The 27,754-nt window shown below is 43.1% G+C and overlaps 1 protein-coding gene across 1 annotated transcript; it reads left to right on the top strand.

Annotated features, from left to right (window-relative positions):
• Positions 1-14,330: 14,330 nt before the first annotated feature.
• LOC114581433 (serine protease 27-like) lies at positions 14,331-27,529 on the top strand. Its single transcript, XM_077918155.1, has 6 exons — positions 14,331-14,388; positions 22,569-22,595; positions 23,411-23,576; positions 24,132-24,403; positions 25,362-25,531; positions 27,192-27,529. Exons 1-6 carry the CDS (start codon positions 14,331-14,333, stop codon positions 27,519-27,521), a joined length of 1,023 nt encoding a protein of 340 aa, XP_077774281.1. The 3' UTR covers positions 27,522-27,529.
• Positions 27,530-27,754: the final 225 nt, after the last annotated feature.

Genomic DNA, 27,754 nt, shown 5'->3' on the forward strand with positions numbered 1-27,754 from the left:
AATCCACACCACAGCCCAGGGACTGAGGGCAAAATGACCAGAAGTCCTTCTCCTTGCTTCCCTGGCTGTTTGCTAACTCAGAGAATATAAGCAGGCAGCTACAGCAAGGAAGAGGTGCATTGGTGACAGGTCTCAGCATAGCTGTCAACTTTTCCCTTTTCTTGCAAGGAATCCTATTCAGAATAAGGAAATTTCCCTTAAAAAATGGAAAACGTTGACAGCTATGGGTCTCAGGTGTGTGCAATTCTTAACTGCCTTCCCTATTCCTTGCCACTATTTCTGCTGCAATAAGTTACACACATACCTTAAATTTGGTTTCCTTGGAAAGAAGGCAGAGGAGACCCAAACCCCATTTGATTCAACCAAAATCTCATTACAGCTTGCATAATGAAAGGTTTTAGGTCCATGGAGACCACATGTTTTGCATGCAAAGAGTCTCTCTCTATTTTTTTGAATATAATTTTAATTAAATTTTCACTTTAAACAATAAACAGTAATTTCAAACATTCGTCTACAACTCTCATTCCCTACCGCTCTGCTGAGCTTATGACTTCCCTCCATCGCACCAACAAGCTTACCCTTTTCAAATCTATTTCTCACAGTTTAATCTGCATGCAAACAGTCTCAGGTTCAATCCTCTATAACTCCCAGTAGGACTGGAGGTAAAATTCCAAAATAAAATGGTGTGTGTGTGTTAGCACAGAGCAGCAGAAAAATAGCCTCAAATTAAAAATAAATAAATACAAAAATAATAAACCAACAAATCAACACAGAGGTCTGGTGAAATAAAGTGACCTTTACAGAGCATTGGAATGCCTGAGGTGCATTTCTTTTTAAAACAGGTGTATGGAATATATGTCCCTCCAGATGTTGTTGGACTATAACTCCCATCAGCCCCAATCAGCTTGACCAATGGTCAAGGCTAATGGGACTTGTAGTCTAATAATGTATGGAGGGCCAAAGTTTTCCTAAGACATAGGAGTCTCAGGAAAAGGGGCATTCTACTCCCTATGACTCACTCCCAGAAGGTCCTGTCCTTTATCTCTGGGCAGTTCATGCAGCAGTAGAAGGTGGTTCTTAATTTGCTAGGAGTTGCAGCCTATCATATATTTAAAAACTGTTTACTAGTGCTGCAAACATGCTCTAATGATAATCTAAGGTGAACAATAAAATTGTCTCCTTTTTGCACATTTGCATCTGGTCAATAAACAATGAAATTTTGGGTGAGAGAAACTAAATAGCACCAGAGCATGAAAAAGATTGCCTCAAACAGTACAACTTGCAGCGTTCTCCACTGAGGTTTCCGGTGCCCTTCCTGTGTCAATTGCAACACCCTCCCAACTTCAATTTGCTTTAAATTTGAAATGGCTCATTAGCCTTCCAGTTTTACCTCTTTCTCCTCCTTGCCCTGTGGCTGGATAGAGAGAGGCCTCATCACCCACATACCTGCCGGGCCCCATATTAAGCAGAAATTAATTTCCTTGCAGGCGTCTCATGCACGCCCTTCACTCCTGTGTCACTCGTAACTTGGCAGGTGCTGATGAAAATTATCTTTATGACATCCGTGTAACGCTAGAGTGTCAGGGAGGGTTATTATCTCTGAGACACGCTAACAAGAGGCCAATCGCACAAACACATTACTGAGGGCAGGGAAGGTTCCTGCAAGGTCACTCGGTCCATCTTTCACAGCTGTATCAGGGTTAGTGCAGGGTGTGGGATGTGCTTAGACACTTTGTGATTACATCTTTGGGGGCAGTTTTATTGGGTGAGGGCTAACTGTAAAAAGTGGGGTGCAAATGACCCCCCAGTGTATCAAGTGAAAACAGGGGAATGTATAATTATAACTGGAGGTGCTGTTGAGCTTCTCCTGGATAAAACTTGGAAAGGAATGGAAACTAAGAGCTACAAGACCCAGAATGTTTTTCTCCTCCATGTCTTCAAGGCGTTTTCTGACCTTAGGCAAAGGGCAAGATGACTCCCCTCCCTCTTCCACACACAGAAGCTGGCACATACAACTTGCTGAGGACAGGACACCATATTCCACCACTGCACCTGAGACAGCAGGCCAGTTTAGGTAGAGGCCAGGATAGGACAAGCTATGTGATATCCGTAGATCTGTCATCCAACTGAAGGAATGGCCAGGGGGCTTAGAAGGAAAAGGCAAGGGGTTTTCACTGCTGCCTCCCAGAATCTACTGCCTTAGGTGGTTGCATCACTACGCCTAATGGTATGGCTGGACCTGCTGACAGGTAAAAATTAAGATGCTGCAAGGACACACACAGAAAGGATATGTGTAAGAGGTGAGGGAAGTCAGTCCTCCTCAGGTCGTCCATGGGGTATTAGCTGTACCAACCATACCCTCAGTTTTTGCCCCTACTACATTTATCAAGGGTATTGTTATTATTATTTAACGATGCCTTATGAGGAATGGCTAAGGGAGCTGGGCATGTTTAGCCTGGAGAAGAGGAGGTTAAGGGGTGATATGATAGCCATGTTCAAATATATAAAAGGATGTCATATAGAGGAGGGAGAAAGGTTGTTTTCTGCTGCTCCAGAGAAGCGGACACGGAGCAATGGATCCAAACTACAAGAAAGAAGATTCCACCTAAACATTAGGAAGAACTTCCTGACAGTAAGAGCTGTTCGACAGTGGAATTTGCTGCCAAGGAGTGTGGTGGAGTCTCCTTCTTTGGAGGTCTTTAAGCAGAGGCTTGACAACCATATGTCAGGAGTGCTCTGATGGTGTTTCCTGCTTGGCAGGGGGTTGGACTCGATGGCCCTTGTGGTCTCTTCCAACTCTATGATTCTATGATTCTATGTGTGTGATGAGGTAGAGCTGATGAGCATGGCTTGAAGGGAGGAGTGTAGCTGCAGATGGGTTGTGGCTGGGGGAGAGCTCCAAGATGGAGGGTAAGGCTCATACCAGTGAAAGGTGATGGTGGTGGAGTGTGAAGTCAGTCAGCAAACGTAATGGTTATGGGTGGTGGGAGCTGGAGCACATTATTACAGGTGATGCCTGCCCTGCCCAGTAAAATTCAGAGTGGGAAAGGCAATGGCTATTTCCTTGAATTAATTCAAAGATCTCCTGCCCGCTTCCCCCTTTGTTTTGACTGATTGGGGGAGGCCCGGGAGTCACGGCTGGCCAGCCGTTGCCCAGTTTTTAAAAAAACTCTGCACATTTATGTTTCACAGGGTGCGAAAGAAGGGCTTTGCACCTTTATACAATATGCATGTGTGCTTGGGCCCAGGGTCTTTTGCTTCACCATCCCCACCACTGACTCCCTGTTGATATGCAGCTGGGGGGGGGGAGTGTCCCCGGATTCATTGAAGAAAATATGGTAACCATACATTAGTTCCTTGGGGTTCTAACTTCTGGAACTTTAGCTAAGCTTTGATTGCAATGTCCCATTGCAAAATCCCTTCCCTGTGGCATTTGCTGCCTCCTCTTTCTCTCCCTTTTGTGATGTATCTCTCCACCTTTCCCGCACAGCCCTCTAGAATCAGTTTTAATTAATGATAATTAAACATGACATGACATTGGGTGCCATTTAAGGATCAGGAGGTGCTCTGGCGACAGTAAGCTTAGCTGTGTCGGTACATTTCAACACAGTGACATTCGGGAAAGGGTCACTGCTGCTGCACAAAGACAGGTGAATTCTTCCTCATACTCTTTTCTGTTGTAACCCAGAGATTGCAGGATGGTAAAAAGTTTCATCAGAAGAGCTAATTTGAGAAGAAAATGGAGGAGGATAGAGGCTCAATGATGGCTCCTCCAAATACTCTGATGTCAAATCCTATGGCCATTGATGGCAATCAGTCACAATTCTTTTTGCCTCTAAGCATTCAGCTTGGGAGCCAGACGGTGGCTCAGTTTGTCCCGTGACCTCCAGTTCAGTTACTGATTCCTGCTTTAAATTCTCCTTGTAGAAAACTGGCAAAAAGATGTAGCTCTGGAGCAGAGCACATCTTTTCCATGCAAAAGCTCCCAGGTCCCTCAAGCATCTCCAGGAAGTGTTGGGAACAACCCAGATAGTCAGCCCGCCATTGTAGATAGTTCTGATCTAAATGGACCTATGGTGTGACAAGGTATGTGACAACTTCCCATCCCACTTGGAGTCCTGCCTCTTCTCATTAATTTACTAAGTCTACATGAAACTTCTTTTCTTATCTAAACACATGAAGTAGTGTCATACTAAATCAGACCATTGAGCAATCTAGCCTGGTTTCGACAATTCTGACTAGCAGCCACTCTCTGGTGTGCTACATAGAAGTTTTCAACATTCCCTACTCCTTGATCATTTAAACTGCAGATATTGGGATTGAAACTAAGGCTATTGGCTTACAAGGCTGGTGTTCCTCCACCTCCCAAGATGGGTATAAATGAAAGAAGGCCATTGATGGGTTAAGATATGTAGATATGAAGCTTAGATACTGTATGTCATCACTTTAATTATTTATCTGCATCCTGAATTATTATTGAGCTTCTTCTTCTTTGCATATATGCACCCTCCTAGATTTCACAGATGAAAAAGACAGACACCTTTGTTTAATTGTAACACCCTTATCTCAAACCAAGGATCAAACCAAAGATTGGCCAATTGGGGCGGAGAGATCTTCCTAAGAATGTCCCATGGGAACAACATGGCAGAGCATCATTCCCATGGGGTTTCCCATCTCAGATTTCAAAGAGACCGTTGTCAGACCTGCTAAGTGTAGCAAAGTCACTTCTTGAAGCAGTGCCAAATCTCTCTCTCTCTCTCCCCCCCCTCTCTCTCTCTCTCACACACACACACACACACAGACGGTATACCCAATTATTAGTCATCTGATTTTCAAATAAGCCCACAATTCACAGGTGCTTTGAATTTGTCTATCCACCAGTGAAAGTCACAAATATCCACCTCCTTCTTCTTTCACAGGGGCGGGGAGTATTTGGCCACAGCTTCAAAGTTCATAATGTATTTATTTCATGAACGTCTCTCCTGCCCTTCAGAAGCATTGCCTCATAAGGGGTAGAAGTGAACCAGAGTGCAGTCATGGTTACAAAGAAGCTGTCTTATAGCAAGTCAGACTATTGGTCCATCTCACTTAGTATTGTCTTCACTGATTAGCAGCAGCAGCCTAAGATTCCAGGGTCTTTCTCAGCCACAACTGTAGATGACAGAGATCAATTCCAACACTGTGATCCAATGATTCTGTAGATGCCTGGGACTTTTTGCATGAAAAGCATGTCTCTGCTAATGAGATACACTGTTTCCCTTCTTTATGATATCGGTACCACAGTTTTTTGCAGGATTAAAATTGGACACTTAGGCTGCATTCACATGGTACTTTATTCCATTTGCCGACATTCTCAAACTAATTTCTACATTATATTTGACTTTGTTCTTCCTGGAAGCAAATAGCACAGAAATGAGCAGCAACTTTGCATTGTATCCCACTGTATTTCTGGAAGTGGGTTTGACCTCGTGTCATTGCATGAAGAGCACTGGCTCTCTAGAGGAGAGCCCCCAAATATCAGAAGCCCCATCTCACAATAACTCCAATCAAGCTTTTCAGTGTGACTGTACCTGTTACATGGAAGAGTAGCCCAGCTGAGATACAGCAGGTGCCCAATATTTGTACTTTCCTAAAACAATTGAAGACATTTTTGTTTAGACAGGTTTCTTCAACAGGGTGAAAATGTCTCCGACTTAGGTTCAAAAACAATACAAAATAAACACATATGTTAAATTGTTGTCATTGTAATGTTTTTAAAGCTGTTGTTTTTGTTTAAATGTGTTAGTTGCTATATTTTGCCCGGGACAACCCAAAGCAACTTTTATGCAAATATCCTTGAGACTCATGTGGAAGCTGATTCATACATTAATATAATCATAAATTAATAAACACACACATTTTCTTGATCAGGCAACCTCATTGAGACTGGAACCCAGCCCAGTTATTTTTACCTCCCAAGGTTCACCTCCAAGTTTTTCTGAGTGCTTTCTGGGAAATGATTATGCTTCTAGGATTCTTGCATGCCTGCACAAGAGAATATCATTTCACCATGTATATGTCCTTATTCCCTCCCCAGGATGATCTCATTGACACTGGCACTCATTAATATATTGATATATTGGCAGACAGAATGGAGGATAATGTTTCGTGAGGCCTCCTTTCTCAGAATACAACAATGGCATACCCTCCCACATTTCTCCAATGAATATAGGGGTGTGCTATTATTATTATTATTATTATTATTATTATTATTATTATTATTATTACACTGGCACCTCGGGTTAAGTAATTAATTCGTTCCGGAGGTCCATTCTTAACCTGAACCTGTTCTTAACCTGATGCACCACTTTAGCTAATGGGGCCTCCTGCTGCTGCCGCGCCGCCGAAGCACAATTTCTGTTCTCATCCTGAAGCAAAGTTCTTTTTTTTTTTTTTTTTTTTGAAGCAAAGTTCTTAACCAGAGGTACTATTTCTGGGTTAGCGGAGTCTGTAACCTGACGCGTATGTAACCTGAAGCGTGTGTAACCCGAGGTACCACTGTATTATTATTATTACTACTACTACTACTACTACTACTACTACTACTACTACTACTACCCCACCCATCTGATTGGGTTTCCCCAGTCACTCTGGACAGATTCCAACATATATAAAAGAGATAATAAAGCATTAAACGTTAAAAAGTCTCCCTATACAGGGCGGCCTTCAGATTTCTTCTAAAGGTTATATAGCTACTTAATTCCTTGGTTCAGGGGTCAAATAAGTCCATACCCTACAACATTTCACTGATGAAAATGGGGACATCCTAATGAAAAGCAGGATTTTCCAGGATCAAATCAGAAACCAGGATGGCTTCTGTAAATCCGGGTCTCTCCTTGAAAAATACGAACACTTGGGGGCTCTGCAATAGCTTAATTAAACATAGTAGCTTATTTTTCAAAGAGTCCACCTTACTAGTGGTCCTAAGACACAGCTGAGAATCAATGGATCACGACGTTGAGCTCAGGTATGAGCCTTGCAAGACCTCAGATCCAAGCTGCCTTGCAGCTCAAGTTTTGAATTAATTCCTAATTAGTGCCTTCAACAACTGCTTTGTCAGCAGACAAAGTAGGGAGATGCCTAGATTAGAATTTACAAAGTGCTACGTATGACTTCAGCCTGCTGCTCAGCCTTAAATTGCTTCACAATGTAGTGTTTTTATCTTATTTGATTTTAATTATTAGTATTTTGTTTTGCTTCTGGCATAGATTAGATTTAGAAATGCCATCCAAATGAGTCCAAATATTTTAGCATTTTAATGACTGCAGTGGTTTTCTTGGCCTACAAGTGTGCTACGTGAATTGGCAGGCACTGCACAGCTTGTTTCCATGCCACAGCAAATGGGAACAAATGGTGCAGCGTTAGCCAATCCAACTGACGAGGTGCAACAAATAAAGAACTCACCAGCAGGTGTTTCACTGAAGGGGAGCTTTGTAAGCAAGGGGGCACAACATTCAGAAGGCTCAACTTTCAACTGGCTGTATTCAAGGTTAACTGAGAACACATAGGGTATTTGAATGAGGGGTGGGAGAGAAAATTGATTCAGTTTCCATTTAAAGGCAGAAACAATGCTCAGCTGGTTAGAGCATGGTGCTGATAACACCAAGGTTGGGGGTCCAATCCCTGTATGGGGCAGCTGCATATTCCTGCATTGCAGGAGGTTGGACTAGATGATCCTCAGGGTCTCTACCAACTCTAGAATTTTATGATTCCATGATTGCTTACCCAGTTCACACTTCCCTGAATTTTGCATCGACGTTCTCTAGTACAGTGGTACCTCGTGTTAAGTACTTAATTCGTTCCGGAGGTCCGTTCTTAACCTGAAACTGTTCTTAACCTGAAGCACCACTTTAGCTAATGGGGCCTCCTGCTGCTGCTGCGCTGCCGGAGCACGATTTCTGTTATCATCCTGAAGCAAAGTTCTTAACCTGAAGCACTATTTCTGGGTTAGCAGAGTCTGTAACCTGAAGCGTCTGTAACCTGAGGTACCACTGTATAGTAATAAAGTTTTGTACGGTATGTTATTTCTCCCAATGTGTGCATTTTTATGCCCACTTCACTTTAGTATATGAAGTACGAACTCAGGACAAAAGGGAAAAAGTGTGCCAAGAGGAAGGCACATTTGGCAAATCCTCACCATGATCAACTCCTGCCCGGAAACCTATGTCCCCACTGTGGAAGGACATACCATTAAGACCATATGGACTATTATGGACATACCATTAAGACCACATTCATGGAAGACAATTTTACTTTACGGGTGATCAATGAAGAAGAAGGAAGAAGAAGAAGAAGAGGAAGAGGAGGAAGAGGAGGAGGAGGAGGAGGAGGAGGAGGAGGAGGAGGAGGAGAAGTTTCCATGCATTTTTGCAATATGCATTTTTGTACATATTACTTGCCTGGTGAACTGCATTGCAAAATTCAGAGACCGCAAATTTTGAAGGATGGCTGAGTTCTAGTTCTAGTCAGGAAATGAGAAAAAGGTAGAATCACCTTTAAATGGGAACTGAATTGAATTTCTCCCCCATCCCTAGATAAAGCCCCACTTCCTAATCCAATTCTTCTTGGATTTTCTATTCTTTTATTTTATACCAGGCAGAGGGACTTCTCGGTAGTGGCACCTGCCCTGTGGCATGCCCTCCCATCAGATGTCAAGGAAATAAACAACTATCTGACTTTTAGAAGACATCTGAAGGCAGCCCTGTTCACGGAAGCTTTTAATTATTGGTATTTTATCACTTTTTTATTCTGTTGGGAGCTGCCTAGAGTGGCTGGGGAACCCGCCAGATGGGGGGGGGGTATAAATAATAAATTGTTGTTGTTGTTGTTGTTAACCGTCATTCACATGCTAATGATGTGGGGGTGAATTGGGTCCTTGAATAATTCATTTTGTGCCCTTACATGGCAATTGGAGGTGGGTGTTGTCACAGGTTTACCTGTTAGTTGCATTATTGTTTTGTGGTGATTAAAGAGTTGCACCTATGGATTTAAAATAAAGGGCTCCATTGTTCAGAACTGTGCACAAACAAGCCACTGAGCTTACAAGAATAACAAAAAAGGAGGTAAGGAATGGCATCAGGTATCGTGGGGGCTGGCAGTGGCAAGGAAGGATGGAGGAGAAAGAATTCTGCGTGTGGGTTCCTGTGGCCTTTACCTTGCACATTGGGAACTCAAGAGGAGACCAAACCCTTGGTGAATCATGGAGGTGGCAAGCAGGGCCAAATCGTGTCTTAGTGTAATTGAAATGAAGTCACTGGTGTTGCTCAAGCAGGTTTATTTAACCCTGAATGTCTCATCATCCCAAGCAAAGCAAGGACACCAAGCATTGTTTGTTCTCACATAAACAGGAAGTGGTTGCAAATGTATATATGACACAGATGGGAAAACCTATAGCCCTCTAGATGTTGTGGATTCCAGCTTTCCTCATCCCTAACAGGGGATGGTAAGTGCTGGAGTCCAACAACATCTGGAGGGCTACTGGAACATAGGAAGCTGTCTTGGACCAAGTCATACCATTTGCCCATCCAGCTCAGTATTGTCTACACGGACTGGCAGTGGTTTTCCCAGGGTTTCAATTGCCTTCAATCCCTGTATTTGCACCATGGCAAGTGCAAATTTGGCAATCTGTTTTTGCAGAGATAATGAATAGTTTCTCTTCAACACAGCTACACAACTAGAATTGTGTTTTTCATGTTATAGAATCTGGATTTATTTAGGCTGATAATTCTCTTTTAGACATCTCTAGCCCTCCCTTACAGAACCACAATTCACATTGTTCCCAATGAAGAGGGAATGGCTTTAAACCAGTTTGAGTACAGTATATAGTGTGGATCTAGCTTAGTGGTGGCAGCTTCTTTGGTACAAATCAAGTCCAAACTATGGGCTAGTGACCTTCTAGTGCATATTAGTGAACATTTGCTGCCCACCACTCCTATTCTTGCCTTGATGTGGCTTTCCCTCTATTCTCCTGAGTAGACAGCAGGGGAGCAGTGCAAAAGCAGATCAGAATGCACCCAATAAATTATACCATAACTAGTTCTGTGTTCCATTCTTCTGTCCAGAAGTACCACAAAATCCTATTGCCTATACCATAGTTAAAATGTTATGAAATAAGGTAGCTGTAGACTATGGAGTACCCTACACATGTTTTGGACTGCAACTCCCATCATCCCTGGCCATTGGTCTTGCTGGCCAGGGATGATGGGTGTTGTAGACCATCTGTAAGGCACCATGTTGGCTATCCTTAGTATATGATAGCAAATGGGACATACAGCTGAGTTAGATAACCCCTGCATTTTCTTCAATCTCTTTGCTACTGCAGCAATTTCAGTACATGAAAAACAAGTAGTGATACATACATTAGCATGTGTTAATATTATGCCTCAAGCACTTACCAGTTGTGAAGTAACACCTTCAGTGAGTCATTTCACAGCAAAAAAACAGTCAGCATATACTAGCACAAATAAAGAGATCAATCTTAGGCCAGGGTTTCATAATACCTAATAATATCTGTATTTTTGTTTACTGACAATGATTATGTGTTTCAGTAGCAGAAAGACTGTGTAGAAGGAATGATGTTCAAGACCAGACCTTGGTTTTCATTAGGGCAATTTTCTTGCAGTTCTTTGTAGTTTCATCTGTATGCAGCAGGGGCAGGAAAACTTTGGCCCTCAAAGTTGGGGAGTTGGTGTTCTCAGATACCAACTCCCATCAGTCCAAGCAGAAAGGCCGGTAGTCCGGGACTGTGGGGGTGAGCAGGGGTCTGGGTCCCCTTGATGTTTGCCGGGGAATCATGTGTGATGTCACAACATCATGCACGACGCCCAGACGCAACGCTGTTGAGCAAGCCAGGAACACAGTGGCTCCTCCTCCTGCTACAGAGGGAAAGCAGCCCACAGCTCCTGGTGGCGGAAGGAGGCAGAGGAGCTGCAGGTCATGGAAGATGAGCTGCTGCACAACTCCTGAAAGTTGTGTGCGACATCAGGCTCCCCCAATGGCTTTCCCAAGTCAGCATACCTGATGGTACAGCACGTGGTTTTGTGTGAAAAAGATTCCAGGTTCAGTTCCTGACATCTTAAAGTAGGGCTGGGAATTGCAGCAGATTCCTATGTTCTTAAGACCCTGAGCAGGGGACTCTTGCAACTCAACCCAGCAAAATAATAAAAAGTATTCAAAGACATTTTTTAAATAAAGCACTTGTGAAGCTACCTTATACTGAATCAGCCCCATTGGTCCATCTAGCTCAGTATTGTCTACAGCAGGCAGTGCTTTCGCCCCCCCCCCCAAAAAAAAATGTTTAGGGGTACTCTCATTTTCCTACTCATATTGAAATACTGCCCCTCAATGAGGCCAAACTTAGATTCACAAAATGTTTAGCGGCATGCATACACCTGCATCCCCCCAGAAAATAACACTGACATCAGGGTTTCCCCAACTTGGGTATCCAGCTGTTTTGGCACTACAGCTCCCATCATCCATAGCTAATAGGACCAATGGTCAGAGATGACCCAGAAATTGTAGTCCAAAAACAGCTGGAGACCCAAGTTGGGGAAACCCTGGTCTACACTAACTGAGACCTTCTGCATGCAATGTTCTGCTACTGAGCTACTGTCTTTCCTTGTAAACAAAATAGGGACAAAATAGAAAATACCAGGAAACAGATTGCAAACAGGAAAAGGTGGAGCACACAGGAAGGTAATGGAATGAGGAATATATCTTGCCGCATAGTTCAACACCTCTTCATGGGTGGTCCGAAACAGTAGTGGATTATAAAATGTTTTTGTTTGGTCACGGCCAACACCTTCTCATACAAAATACAAAGACTTTTTTATCTAGTTGCTTTTTTTCTTTTTTAAAGGAAAGCAAGACACATTTTCTTCACCTCTCCCACTCAAAGACAGGATACAAAGTAGGTAGGACAAAGCTATTAAAAATTGGATTTTTGAGAATTTGCATTTGGGATTCCAGCCCCACCCCCAAATTCAATATTTGTTGTAGAGCAGAGTGTGGTCCACATCTATAAGTCAGAAATTCTATGGCATGTGTCTGTGTATGCATGTGTGCAGGATATCTAAAGTTACATCAAGGGATCAATGCAGAACACCCAGGACCCAAGAATATTTAAAAATGAAATCTGAACATTAAGGGAATAAAAAGAGGTGGAATATTCTGGAGGGAGCCAAGACTTTGTGACTATGGCTCAATAATAGCTCCACCTCCCTCCCCATAAATATGCATTTTAGGTAATCTGCTAGAGAGCCAAAGCCCACTTGTAGTAGGATATTTCATGCATATTTCATTTCTTCCATTACTCAACCACTATTTCAGCTAGGAAATATCTCAGATGTATTAGGGCTGAGGGAGTAAAGCACAGAACAAGTTGTGCATTTGGTCAGGTGACCAATAACATCTATGCCGATGCTTAAGAAAGGGGTTCCTGGAAAGTCCAACAAGCTTCCACCTGAGGAGTCTCTAATTAAATAGGGAGTGAGTGCCTCATTATTGGAAAGCAGGAGCAGTGATGCTAAGTGGGGCCAAACCAGTAACAGGAAAACTGTTTTTTTGAGTTGGATATTGAATTCTGGAGCTTTACCAAACTCCAGGAGGTAAATGGGAAGAATTTAATGGGACGAAGCAGACAATTCAGAATATCCCCTTGGATGGGGAAAAATAATGTCTACACGAAAGACCAGAAACATCAGTTTTAAGTAATATACTAATGTATAACCTCTGGAGTGACAATGCACTTTTCATGCCTATACAGTGCCTTGGAGTCTTAGGCCTATTAGGCAGCCTGGAACATGCAATTTACCAAGGCACATTAACAAAATACCAAATTAGTTACTCAAATCAGATTCCCCACACCCCATTTTAGCAATATGTCTTTTGTTCTGGTAGAAGAAGCTATCATATTTCAAAAGGTATTTAATAAGCTTTTGAAGTGTACAGCCACTCCTTGATGTCGTTTACAGCAATTAAATTGTTGTCCTTGTTGGAAGGAACATTTGAGGATATCTCAGTTATCTTTCTGAATACCTGAAAACTGCAGGAGGGGAGAGTCTTGGCCACTATGAGAACAGGATGTTGGATCTGATCCAGTAGGCCTGATCTTATGTTTATCTCTTAGTGAGTTCAGTGTCTAGGTTATTTGCATTTTGAGAAACATCCCTCTCTCTTTTTATCCCTACCATGTCCTTAAATCAGTGTCACTCTCAAAAAGTGATGTTATCACTTTTTTTTAAAAAAAACAGAACAAAGATAATCTAAGATGATACAAAGATAATTCTTGGTGGTAGAAAAGGAAACCTCAAATGAAACCTCAAATGGAAGGTCTGGATCTCATGGTTCTACCTAATGCACAAGCATTTTGTGCTATTCACTAAAAACATTCCCTTGTGGTGGACACAGTGCATGAAATATTCCAATGACCTCATGTTATACTGGTGTGTGGATGTGTTGCCTGACTCTTTCAGTGTATCTTTGCTAGTGTTCCTACACACTCCATCCTGGAAGTCAGTAGTAAACAGTAAAATGAATGGAGGATATGGTAGAGCATGCTTTATTTCTCTACTATCCAAAGGATCCCTATCATGAAAACAATGTCCAATGCCAGGGTTGCTTACTGGACCTCTTTTAACAGTAATACCACCTTAGATGCCTTCCTGAAGTAGAACTCTTTAAGTAACTTAACAGTGCAATCCTAGACATGCCCACTTCCAAGGTAATGGGTACTGAACTGCAGACTTAATTAAGACATCTGATATACACTTGCCCATGGCCTTTAGCTCCATTATCATCAGACATCCCACTTCATCCTACAACCCCACCCTTTCTCACTTGCTGCTCCTTAGGCTTTGAGCTATTTTCCAGAAAACCTATATGATGCAAACTCCTCCACTTCCTTCGTATCTCTCCTCAAAGATCTCCCACCTTGAATGTAAAACTTTAGCATAACTTCTCAGTTCCCATAACCTCAAACCTTCCATAAATGTGCATACTTTCCCACATTCTTTACCCTTATCTCCATTTCCATCCTCTTCCTCTATTCCTCCCCTATAACCTCCTCAGAGGCAGGGACATGTTCTCTTATATTTTGTCAAGCACCATCCACACCAATGGTATCATCAATATTATCCTTCTGCAACCTTCTCAGGAGCATCACAGTGCTGCCATGTTTACTGAAATATTGTATTGCACTTCAGTGCTACTGTTCACAAGTTGTTGTTTCCTGGAGCTCAGATTTCAGTATAGGTTACCTGGGGTGTCACCACTCCCAAAGTGCTAGACAAATAATGGAGACTGGTATGGAGCTGAGGGTGGATGAGCATGGAGAAAAGACGGCTGGGCATGGTAGGTTCAGGTGTGGTCTCTCAGTTGCATTTACTTCTTCCTGGCAACCTCAGCAATTGGCCCCAGCAGGATGGATGCTAGAAATGAAGGCAAAGATGTGTGCCAAGATCTGCTGAACTTGTTGGTCAACATTCTCGACCAGGACACAACCTACCTGCCACAGACAGCTATATAAGTGAGGTGACTCTCGTTGCTGATGACTGGATATCTTTCAGTGGCTTCCTATCACTTATGTGTCCACTTTCTGGAAAGCTACAGATTCTTCCTGATTGGCTCTTTGGTTTTTGGCACTAGCAAAACCCACCATGTTGGAGTGGCAAGTGATCAAAAGACAAGGCCTTGTGGCGACCAGGGAAGCTCGTCTACTCATGCTTCTGTTAGCACTGATGGGTAAGAAAAACCACCATCTTTTTTACCTACTTCCAACAGCTAAACCAATTGGACTAAACAACAACCAAAAACAACAGTGAGTTTTAGAATCTTAGAAGGATTAGAAGACTCCTTGGTTTTGCTCCTAGCTCTAGGACAGAAGTGGTATTGCTTTGGTAGTGCAATGGGAAAGGGCTAGTGGCTATGGACACAGATCTAGAAGAATGACGTCCAAGAAGGATGTCTGCGTCTCAGCAAAACCCCACTTTCCAAACTTTGAATTCAAGATTGTTAGCATTGTTTTGTCCTGTTATTCTCTAATAACCTTATAACAAATTCATTTACTGCCTTGTATTAGCAGCCTTTTAGATATGCATACAGAGGAAGGAAGAGGTGCCCATAGCTCAGTGGTATGTTTGCCATATTAAAGGTACCCCGTTTCAATCCATGGCACATCTTGTTAAATGTCCTCAGGTAGCAGGGACAGGAATAAACCAACAGACACAGAAAGTTACCACATATCGCATCAGACTACTTGTCCATCTAGCCCAATATTGTCTATTCTGACTAGCAGCAGCTCTCTAGGGTCATTTCCTATCATCCTCTACCTGATCTTTTTAAAACAGAGATGCCAGGTATTGCACTTGGGACCCTCTTCTTGCAAACAATGTCCTCTGTCATTGAGTTGTGGTCTGCCACTTAACTGTGTTTGCAAAGACCGCCAATCAGAAAAGACAATGCTGGGCTACGTGGATCAATGGACTGACTCAGCTGAAGCTTTTCTTTTTCATATGTATTAGCCTATATCTGGACTACTTTCCCCTTTAGGCATTCATTCCTTATTGCAGCTGGCACAACTGTGAAGCTGCTCCAGCAGCAGCAAGTGCAATGGTGCTGTGGAGGCGATGAGGGCAGAGTCCCAGTGGGGCTGTCAGTGATGCAATGGTAGAGGCATGGAGGAGATGGGGCAGATCTGCCACCTGGGAAAAATTGTTCCACCTTACCTGCACTGAAGAAGGGGTGTGGGGAAGTCTGAAGCTTTCTTCAAAGGAGTAGAGAAAGCCATAGCTCAGTGGCAGAGCCCAAGCTTTGTCTGCAGAAGCACCCCACCCCCCCACCCCAGTTCCTTCCCTGGCATCTCCAGTTAAAAGGATCAGGTAGCAGAGGATGAGACAGACTTTCACTTAAGATGCTGGAAAGTAATTCTAGAGTAAGTTTTTGGGGGTAGATGGACCCGCTTTCTGACTCAATATAAGGGCAGGTCTAAATGTTATCTTGGGATGTGTAGAGTTCTCAAATGTCTTTGCTCATTTGCAATGTGTAGCATCTGTAAGGAGCATGTTGAAGCTCCTGTTTCTTATCTACTGGACCACATCTCAGGCCCATCTAATCCAGCATGCTGGTCTCACAGTGGCTAACTGCAAGCTTGCAAGCAGGACTTGAGTACAACAGCATCTCCTGTGGTTTTCTAGCAACTGGCATTCAAAAACATTACTGCCTCTGTCAGTTGAGGCAGAGCAAAGCCACCAAGAATCCCACTATAGTTTGGAGTGCTTTTGTGCTCATTTGGAAAGTGTACAACAGTTAAGTTCACATGGACCATGGTTTTGGAAGGAAGCTATTGGTCTGGTGCCGCAACAACTTCCTCTAGAGTCCATCTAGCCCTCTTTTTTGATAGGGTCCCCCCCCCCCTCTTCAACCACCACAGAGGGGGCAGAGTTCCCATTTTAGTTAAGGATGAACACTATGGAAACAAAAAGAATTCAATGGCATTGCAGAGATGTATGTAAACTGCTCCTCCAGCTGAATGCTTTTAGGGACCTTAGAAACATAGAATGCTGGCAACTTGTAAATTCCTAGACACAGTACTCCAGGTGTAGTCTGACCAAGGCAGAACAGAGCAGTACTATTACTTTCCTTGATTGGGATCCTATACTTCTCTTGATGCAGCCTAGAATAGCATTAGCTATTTTAGCTTCTGCATCATACTGTTAACTCATGTTAAGCTTGTGGTCTTCTTCGACCCCTAGATCTTTCTCCTATAAATGAGCATGTGCAAATCTGTGTTTACAGCAATGCCCCTGTTATAGGATCTACCATCTAACTCCTACCAACCTGTCTGAAATTATTTATTCCCATGCTCCAGCCAGCTGTATTGCTGCACCTATTTTTTTAATCAAACACACACAAACATATGCAAATACAAAGATGCCTTAAGCATAACACTTTTTTTTCTATAGAGCAATTGTGAAAATTTATGTAGGCTTAATCAATGAATTAATTCATTGACTATAGACCGCATAATTAATCACCCAAAATTTCTGTAATGAGTTAGCAGCCTTCACCAAAGCATCTGGGACACTTATGTAAAGCTAATCTCTGATGATGTTGAGTGAACGTGCCAGAGGTTTAGCTGCCAGCCCAGATTTACCGCAGAATTTCCATGAAATTCCTCTGCTCAGGACTGGGAAACAGAACTGGAATTCTTCCAGCAGGTCTTGCATGCACTAGGTTTACTATATTAAAAACACATCCCTTTGAAGCCAATACTATACAAATAGTGTCGCCAGCACATGAGGACTATAGCTCAGTTTTTCAAGCAAAAAGTACTAAATTCAATCCCTGCCTATACTTTGGTTCTTTCTGCATTTACTCTTTATAGTGGTATAGCTGCTGTTTCTTCTTCTTCTTCTTCTTCTTCTTCTTCTTCTTCTTCTTCTTCTTCTTCTTCTTCTTCTTCAATTTTTTTGGCATGCTGCCAAATGACATAGAATAATAGAATTGTAGAGTTGGAAGGGACTTGATGGCCATCTAGTCCAACCTCCTGCAATGCAGGAGGAATCCTGTGCACAGCCGTCCCTGGTTGGGCACTGACCTATTGTACCCATCATTATTCAACTAGTTTTCCAAAATAATGTACTCAAGGAAACACTTCAAACCCCCCCCCCCAAAAAAAAACTGACTTTTGTGAACTATCCAGAATGGATCCTGAATATTTTCATTAGTTGGGCATGTCTAAAAGTATCATTCTGGTTTCTTTGTGGAGGGTAGGGGTTGATGGGCATGGTTTTGGAGATGCCACTTCCCTCTCTCTGGTGTGAACTGTCAATCTGAGAGCTTAGTTCAGAGGACGGACATAGCAGACAGAGACAATGGTACTGAAGCAAAGTACTGCTCATGACAGCAATCATTAGCTGCAGACAAAGCCTCATCACATTCACCAGGTTCACCATAGCTCAGGCAGACACATAGCTCCTCTTCTAATCTCCTATACTCCCACAAGATTTCCTTTGAAGGTATGTCTGTAACAGCCTTTACCCCAACTGTAGTATATGATCCAGTGTGGGGGTTGCTTCTAAACACCAGCACCAGTTCTGAATGTTCCCTGTGAACATTGTATACAAATTTCAACCAGCTGTGTCTTGAAATCCACATTACCTCATCCTTAGAAATCTCAACCAGATGGCTCCAATTTTGAAATCACAGTAAAGAGAATTTGTCTTTCTGCCTGAGGGAAGAGTTATGCCAAGCATTTATTAGTTTGCTTTTACTCCAGTTCTCCACAGACCTCTCATGAGTGGACTCACAAATCCTACCAACATCTATTTTCAGCTGCAAATAACTTTCCCTGGTGTCTCCACCAGGAGAATATATATATATCTCCCAGTAAACCTCCCTACCTCCCTGGATTGTTCTAACATTTGCTTGATGGTCTATTAATTTTACAAGTTCTTGTGTCCTTCATTGGCATCAGGTCAGCCAGTGTTCCCTCTAATCGGTTTCTTTACACTCCTCCAGGACATATTTTCAGAAACATTCCTTCTTCCCCTTGCAGACATTAAATCATTCTGCCTCCCTTTATGTCTTATTATGGCTTTGCTTGGCTTTTTTGCTGACTGCCTCCAAGTTCTCTTTTTCTCTCCTTCCTCACCCTTTGATCTCTGTTGATTATTCCTGTGTGGTTGTGGTTTTGTAGAGATTCTAATCAGCGATCTTATAGTTGCCTTACCTGCTTTGCGCTGCCTTATAGCTTAACTGCAGCTGGTTGTTATTATAAGTAAAGCACTTAGACATTCTCCTATCCTTTCAACTGTAGAGAAACTTAATTTTTATCCAATTCCCACTCTTTTTCCATAGTTCTTCTTCAGCTCAACTTTTTTTCTTTTTTTTGTTCTCCCATCAACCTTGCAAAGTAGATTAAGTTCACAGATTTGCAGAGCCCAAGGTTACACTGTGAGCTTCATGCCTAAGCAAAGATATGAACCTGGATCTACCTTACATTCTAACCACTACATAACACAGGTTCTGAAACCTGCTCCCAGCTTCTGGGATAGGTGAACCAATGTTGTGAAACTGGGCCTAGTTGGGTCTAGATCTTTGGTCTGGCCTACACATGCAGCAGAATGAGGTGGTAGAATAGATGACACTACTTCACAATGCAGGTGAGGGCTCCATTTTATTTAACACTGCTCCATGTCACAATCCCCTGCAAGTTGAAAATTCATGCACTAGGGCAAAGATTCTCCTCTATCCCTCTTCCTGCTGAGCTTGGCTTCATTTTTAACACAGGGAAATAGTAAAAAATGTGATTCCCACCCACCTGTAGTCTGAAGTGCTACAGTCCATTCTACCACCTCAGCACTTGACCACATGATTCCCATCTCATCTGCTGCTTCAGCAGGCCCAGCCATCTCATTCTGTGGCCCATTCTGCTGCTTGGTATTGCTGGGGTTAACCCTTTTCCTTTACATCACTGCAAATCCGTTGCCATTTCCCCTGGAGGTTTTCAAGTCAATGGCTGAATCTTGTAGCATGTGAGGCAATTGGAAAACATCTCTGAACATGTCTGATGTGCCGCTGAATAACTGCAGCATACCCTCCAGATCAAAATAAGGATACACTTGTTAATAGTGGCAGAGAAAACCCAGCCAGATGTGCAGGGTATAACATTATTATTATTATTATTATTATTATTATTATTAATCATCATTCCTCCTCCTCCTCTTCCAATTTTCTCATAGCAAGTTAGGGGGCATGGGAAATACCATTATATCAGATGAAAACAATTCTTCCTTCTCAGTATTGTCTATGGCAGCAGCATTGCCCTCCTTTTTTTACTGGCAGCCTCATCCCCAGCATTTCTTGGTGCAGGCCCACAATCTAAAGTTTAGTGAGGGTGGTGGAGAAATGAAACCATTATAAACCATCCATGCTTGGAAGTTCTAAGAAACCCCCCCAAAAATCACTGCAGTTTTCAGATCAATGGTTAAAATCAATGCCGTTTTGAAAGGTCCTGACCACTCTTTCATTCAAAATGGTGTCCAGTTGTAGCCAAACATGTATGAAAATCTGCTCCTTGATCTCAGGAACCACTATACAAATTTTGCCTACTATATCTTATGACTTATAATGAGCAATCAACTTTCCAAAATATAAAGTAGATTTTAACTTATCCCACCATAATTTCAATTGATTTCATTTCAAACAAGTCCATTTTTGGCCATTTCCTCACCCGCGTCCACCTTTGACCCAGTCTGCTGCTGGAATGCTGACCTGAAAAGGTTGGCTACGTTTGAATCATTAAATGTTCCCCGCTTTAGGTCTACACTGCCTGGCAGTAGCTCTCTTAAGTTTTCAGATGAAGTCTTTCATGGCCCAGCTTGGAGATCCACCATGTGAACAAGGCTCTTTTGCATGCAATGCATGCACTCTAATCTACCAGTGACTTATGGTGCCAAGGATCAATGCCAATGCTTCCTCATCCATTATTACACTGTTGCTTAAGTCTCTCTTCTACCTGTTGTATGCTGCATTCATTTATTCTGCAGCTGCTTGAAATCCACTGATTGAAAACCAAGGCATGTTTGTTCCTTGGCTTAATAATGCATGGTTATGCTCACCCAATTTTTCTGAGAGAAGTTCTAGACCCAGTGCATAAGGCAGCTCCTAGGGCTGGCTTATCTACCTGAATACAGTTGTGAGACTCTCTCTGCCTCTGACTTCAGAGGAACTCAAGACCTGAGGGAAAATTTGTGGCTCAGTTTTTGTTGCTTCTCCTCCTTTTTAAAGCCAGACACTGAAGAGACCTGTCAGGAGTAAGCATGGATCAATGGTATAAAATAGTATGGAAAACAGCTTTATCAGAAAAACTAACTAATAAACTGAAACTGACATGGAGACAAATAGAAGAAGATGCCTTCACCCCGGTATAGTTCTTCTTTATCACATACACACTCCAACAAAACAACAACAACAATCTGCCAACAGCATACAAATCAATCTGGCTAACTTGATTCAAAAATACACACACACCCTGCTCTCACACACAAACCAAATCTCACTACAGCCAACCAAAGACAACCAACCACACCCTAAGCCACCCCAACCTCTCTCACCACCAAGGAAATACAACAAGTGAATAGTAAGAGAACCCATACAAGTAACACTGACACAAAACCCCACACATACACTAAGTAGAAGAATAGAAGAATAACCACCTGACCCCACCCCACTTACCGTTCCCCCCCTTTCCTAACCTAACACTGTATGTCACACTAATGTCTCACAACAAATGAAACTGATGTGCAGAAAACAACTTGAAAAAAGAGACAACACATGTCTTTTTGTAAACTAAGAAACCTTTAATAAAACTATGTTTTAAAAAAGAAGAAAAATACTAACAAGCAGAGAGATACCATCTTAACGATCCTGCACCAGACATGTGTCTGCAAGGAAGAGCCATTAATTGAGATGAAAGAGACATCATAATAGTTTCTTTAGTTGATTTTGATGATGTTATAATTGGGTTTCAGGGTGTTGCCAGGTAGGTGGGGGAAAGTAAATTACGGCTTTGCTAAATTAGTGTTCGAGAGAGAGGTTACTTTGGGAGCACAGGTTCTTGACTGGAACGGAAATTGTGATGCCACAGTACAGAAGGAGAGGCTGGTATGATCAAGATGGACAAGGTAGCATAGATGTCCCAGACAGTGAGGAATTATGAAGCATACCAGTCTATTGTTTCCCGATTGCAACTGGAGACATGGATGTATGTGGGCTGTTGGGATGAAGATACGGGCTAGACTTGCAGTCGGCTTAGCTGCCCCACCTCAAGCCCAGCTAGAGCCAACAATCCACATACAACCACCCTGTTGACCTGCCCCATAATCCTGTATAATTGCTGCCCACCTCCCAGTTAAAGGCCAAACAGAATACGTGTCTGTGTGCTGTAATTTCTGAGAAAGAAAGGAGAAGGGATTTTCCAGTCCCACCCAGGAGACAGGATTATGTATACAACAGGAGAAACTTTTCATTCGGGATTTCAGCTGAATGAGCTCCTTGTTTTGGTTTGATTCTGGTAGAACCAGTTTTTGTTGATGTCTACCATTTTACTAAGATCATTAAAAAAGAATTAATCCCATCCTCTAAAATGTTTGCACTCCCTCCCAATTCTGATTCATCTGCAAATTTGATACATTAATGCAACCTGCTCATTTGTCAGGACTGATGTCAGGACATCGAGAGATCAAAAACATACCTAGAGAGCTTTTATTTGGCACATTCACTGGGAAAGGGAATGATGATGACTACTGATGGTCCATAAAGTTGTACACATTATTGTGTTGGCGTTGCGACGTCCTGGAGGGAATGTATGTTGCCTTTTTCAAGGATGCTTCCTGTCTCAAGAGCATTGGCTTGGAATAAAGTAGAGCTGCTGTTTGGAGATACAGTGCAGCTACGCCAATGAGTCTTAGATCCAGTGAATCTCATCGGATTTCTTGGCACCCTCTCACTGCTGTCTTGTCATGTTGCAGGTCTGCAAGAAGTTCAGGCTACCAGTGGTGAGTGTACATTTTCTGCATTTCTCTTCCTTCTGTTTCAAATGTATTGATGCATGTCACCCCAATCTCTGAACGGTTTGAGATTCCAGGGGTTGAAGGCTTTTACGCAGGGTATGTGTTTTCCCTCCAAATTCAGCTTTTTCATTTGAAAATATTTGGCTCAGCAATTCCTTTGTCCAGTAATTGCCCAGCTGTGTATTGGAGCATATATGTGAGGCATGGAATAAGTAATTTAAATATTTTTTCATGTCGTGAGCCCAGATTGTTCATCCACAGATTGTTCATCCACAGAGAAGTCTTCTAAGGAGCTGTTTTGCTAGCGCTGAGTAATTTTTTTCTCGTTTCTGCCTTGGGGCAAGTGAAGCACTGAATACCTTTTGATGCAGAGACACTGCAGGGGTGCCAACTAGAATAAATATGGGAGGCAGATAAGCCCTGCCCTACACAATTAATCACATGGTGCGGTGCATGCACATCATTTGAATGGCAATTGAAATCAACTTTGGGGGGCCCAGCCCCTCAAATATTTTATTGGGGTACTGAAGGGAACTTGGCCCCTAGGAGTGGCTCCTATGAGAGACGGAATTCCCCTGCCTTTATGAGATTCTGCCCATTGCACCTATATAAGAGTCACTGCTGTTGGCTTGCTTTTTTCTCACCAGGGATAATGATGAAGATGGCCATACGATTACATGAATGTGCTGTTAAGGTTGAGTCAAACCTGTCTCCACTATATTATCAATTAGAATCCATATGATCTCAGTGTCTCCTCTAACCTCATGGCAGTTTGAATGAATCTTTGTCCTTTCTTGCAGCCTGTGGGCGGCCTCATGTCAGCCTCAACCGGATTGTGAAGGGACAGGACACAGTGCCAGGGGAGTTCCCCTGGCAGATCAGCTTACAGCTGAACAAAAGGCATGTGTGCGGAGGGTCCCTCATCTCCGAGGAGTGGGTGATAACCGCAGCACACTGTTTCTATCAGTGAGTATACAGGGTGGGATGGCAAAATTACTGATGCCTTTGGATCCCCCAACCCAGAATACTAGATCTGGTAGAGTTGCCATATTTCAAAAAGTGAAAATCTGGACACAAAGGTTGTTGAACATTTGGGGGGGTGTGCAAACCAGAAACCAACATTGCTGACACGGGTTGCAATATATCTGGGTTGCAATATGTCCGGATTTTTCTGGACGTTTAGCCAATTTCTGACAGGACACTGCTTCTGATTACAGTATTCCGGGTACATCTGGGGAATTCCGGATGTATGGCAATACTAACTCTGGCCTTTTGAGAAGGAAAGGACAGCCAAAGAAGTTACCACAGCTTGCTCTGGCTTGCTTTTCTCCCACTCCACCCACAGGGTCAACTATCAAACTCACACTTTCTGAAACAAGATGCAAACTGACACAGAGCAATCATTCAAAATGTGCACTGATCCAAATTTTGCAGTGCAGTTCTCCAACAGAATTTTGCTCCAAAATACAGCCCCAAATCCCATTCATTCGCCTAACCCCACTCTTTCTGTCATGTTTCCAGGTTCAGAGATCTCTCCCAGTACCAGGTCCTCCTAGGGGCCAACCAGCTATCCAATCCTGGCCCCCAGTCATGCTGCTTGGGAGTGAAGAAGGTCATCGTAAACCCAACTTACGCAGGACAGACCAGCAGCGGGGACATCGCTCTTGTGCAGTTGGCCAGGAAGGTCCACTATTCAGAATTTATCCTACCCATTTGCCTGCCTGATGCTTCTGTGAAGTTTCCTCCAGGCAAAGTTTGCTGGGTCACCGGCTGGGGCAACCTGCGTCATTCAGGTTTGTTCATGTGTGTGTGTGTGTGTGTGTGTGTGTGTGAGAGAGAGAGAGAGAGAGAGAGAGAGAGGAGGAGGAGGAGGAGGAGGAGGAGGAGGAGGAGGAGGAGGAGACAGGGGCAGGAACTTGTGTGGAGGAAAAAGATATAGTAATAACTTCACAATAGAAATCAGGGTACCCAGTAAAATTGCTTTATATTAAATTAAAATCTAAAATTGAATATGAATACCCTATACCAAGGAAAGCAAGCGTGGGAGGGGTGGTGTGGCGATGTCACCCCCCCTCGGGGATGACATGCAGAGCAGACTGCACCCCTCGCACCCCCTTCCTCCGCCAGTGACAGTAGGAAGGAGAAAGAAAAGGAGGAGTGGCTAAGAGTCCCTGTTTGGTGTAGTGATTTGAGTGTTGTACTAGGGCCTGACATATTCAAGTTCAAATCCCCACTCAGCCACAAAACATACTGGGTGACAGTGGGACAATCACTTTCTCCCAGTCTAACCCAGTGGCGAAGCTACATGGGGATGGACAGCAGGCAGGGGTGCGGCTGGCACCCCCAGGGGTGTGGCACGCGTTCTGGGGGCATGGTGCCCGGCACACGGGGGTGTGGCACGTGTCCGGGGGGGGGCGCTGCGATGGCATCCTACTGGAATAGTGGTCCCAGGGGTGGTCTGCTCCCTCCGCACTCCTGTTCCTCCGCCAGTGTCTAACCAACTCCATAAGGTTGTTAGTGAGGATAAAATGAGTAAGGGGAGAACCATGTACACAATGCTAGGCCATTTGGAGGGAGGGAGGATATTAATGTGATAAATAAATAAAGTGAATAGATTGGTAAATATGAGAAATGATGGGACGGAGAGGCTCAATGCATGTCATTGTATGTATGTGAGGACACACACTCCCTCCCCAAAAGTGCATTTAAGGGGGAGGAGTGCTTCAGTGGTGTATGTTGTTGTCATTGCAGTCGACCTTCCATCCCCACAAACCCTGCAGAAGTTGCAGGTGCCCATTATTGACTCCAAGACATGCAGTGCCCTCTACCGCACCAACATAGCTGATGGCCCGATCCCACGGGTGATCAAGGATGATATGATCTGTGCTGGCTTTGCGGAGGGCAGGAAAGATGCATGCAAGGTGAGAGTGCTTATCTGTTCGTTCACTTCTAAAAATGTGTAAATACTCCTCCTGGTCCTCTATTATTGCTTGGCAACTTCTGCTGCTAGCACAGATGGATATTTATGTTTATGTCTTAAGAGAGTTGAAAGTAGTTTGAAGGCCAAACTAGATATGACAGGAAGGCATGATTGCATTTAATGTTTCTTGGTTGTTGTTTTTAAAAAATCAAATAAAAACTACAGGGAAGGGATCACAGAATGCAGGAGTGATTAGCTCTCCCTTCCCACTGTGGTTTCAATTAAAATTAAATGGCCTCCATAGCTGCTATTAGCTACAAGAATAGCTGGAAGAATAGAGGTGGTGCTTCAGTTTTGGTTCTGTTAATTTTTCATTTCCCCAACTCAATTCTCTACTCCTTCAGCTTCCAACATCAGACAAAATGCACCCTGGCCTATTGTTCTCCTTCCTAGGATAAAGTGGTATCAAACCAGGTCAGGGGTGGGGTGTAGAAATGCTTACCCCCCCCCCCCCGAAGCATTTTTATTTCTCATTATGACATCTCTTCTTATCTTACTCTTTGAGATGCCGATGAAGCCAGCCAAGGGAAAGCAACTGGTTCGAGCAGTTCACCAGGTTTTTTATTTCAGATTCTAACCTCAGACACAGGATCAGAGGCCTAGAAGAGACCCCACGGATATAATTCAGATTGACCACTCCCCCTCCCCCTCAAAAAAATATAACAACTGTCATGGCATGCTAAATTTCATTCACAACAGTGGGCATGGTGTGACACAACAGCAGATGTCAATGGAAATGTTGCAACTTTTTATTTGCATGTGTGCTTCTGTTCCCCTAAGATTGCCTCATGAAAACAGGGGGTGGGGTCGGGTGGGGTAAATAACTGTATGCTGGAACACTGCCTCAAGTTTCATCACATGCTGTGAACCACACAAACACCACAAAACTCCTGCACTTTTCGGGGTTTGCACAGTTGCAAGCATTTTTGTTCTGGAACCAATTAATATAGGAATAAGTATGGAACTCCTGCTAGCTTTTCATGTGCCTTTTATGTCATGTGAAAAAGCACATAAAATGCAGCAATCATTGGGTAAGAAAACACTGGGGACACAAAATAAATTGCTGTCTAAATGCAGCCTTAGTTCATTCTGCGGTGCTCTGGGGCAGCAAAAAATAGAATGGAAATAAACCAGAACATTTGTGGTATAAAACGTTATGGGGTTTCAGCTGAAAGTCAAGGGATATGCACTCACTGGAAGTGGTAGGTGACTGTTCCAAATCTTCTGCACACACAAATCCCTGAGAGTAGGATTGTGTGTGACAGCCCCAACAGCATCATGGGTGCAAATTATCATGAATGTGCATTAAAAAGAACATCAACATTTGTTGTTAGCCACCCTGAGCCCAGCTTCGGCTGGGGAGGGTGGGATATAAATAAAATTTATTATTATTATTATTATTATTATTGTTGTTGTTGTTGTTGTTGTTGTTGTTGTTATCATCATCATCATCAAGGGGGCCCTCAATGTTCAAAACTGAACTCACCACTTTATATCTCCTAAAATACACCTGCTGTTAAAATTAATAGAGGACCTTGCTGGTGATAGCAACTGTGCCATTCCTTGCCCCTATTATTCATTTCTGTTTCTTTGTTTCACAGGGTGATTCTGGGGGCCCCATGGTATGCCCAGTTGGCCAGTCATGGGTCTTGGCTGGCATTGTGAGCTGGGGTGAAGGATGTGCCATTGAGAACCGCCCTGGTGTGTATAGTCGGCTCACGTACTACCAAAAGTGGATCCACAGCCATATCCCAGGCATCCAATTTGTCAAAGACCCAAATAGCCATGGACTACGCGAATGGCGTGACATACATTACTGGAGGTCAGACACCAGTGGGCAAAAGCATCCTGGAGTCCACTTACCTTCCCACGCCTCTTCTCTCAGCGCCAACCTTCTGATGTTCTTGTTGTGTCTACTGATTCTCATATAACCAAAAGACAGCGGGGAATGCGTTTCCTAACAAGCAAGATTATGAAACAGAAGGATGCCATCAGGCTTCTCACTGACCTTTCTGAGGTGTGGTCTTTATTCCCCAGTGAAGCATCGCCATTAGCTGTACCAAACAAGCTGGCTTTCATTATCTCCTTTTTCAAAGGGGGGGGGGGAGACCATTATTTTTATTTATTGTTGGAATTTTTTTATTAGAATTACTGCTTTCTCTGA

This window comes from Podarcis muralis, chromosome 13 (assembly GCF_964188315.1).
Source record: "Podarcis muralis chromosome 13, rPodMur119.hap1.1, whole genome shotgun sequence".
In the NCBI taxonomy this organism is placed as follows: Eukaryota; Metazoa; Chordata; class Lepidosauria; order Squamata; family Lacertidae; genus Podarcis; species Podarcis muralis.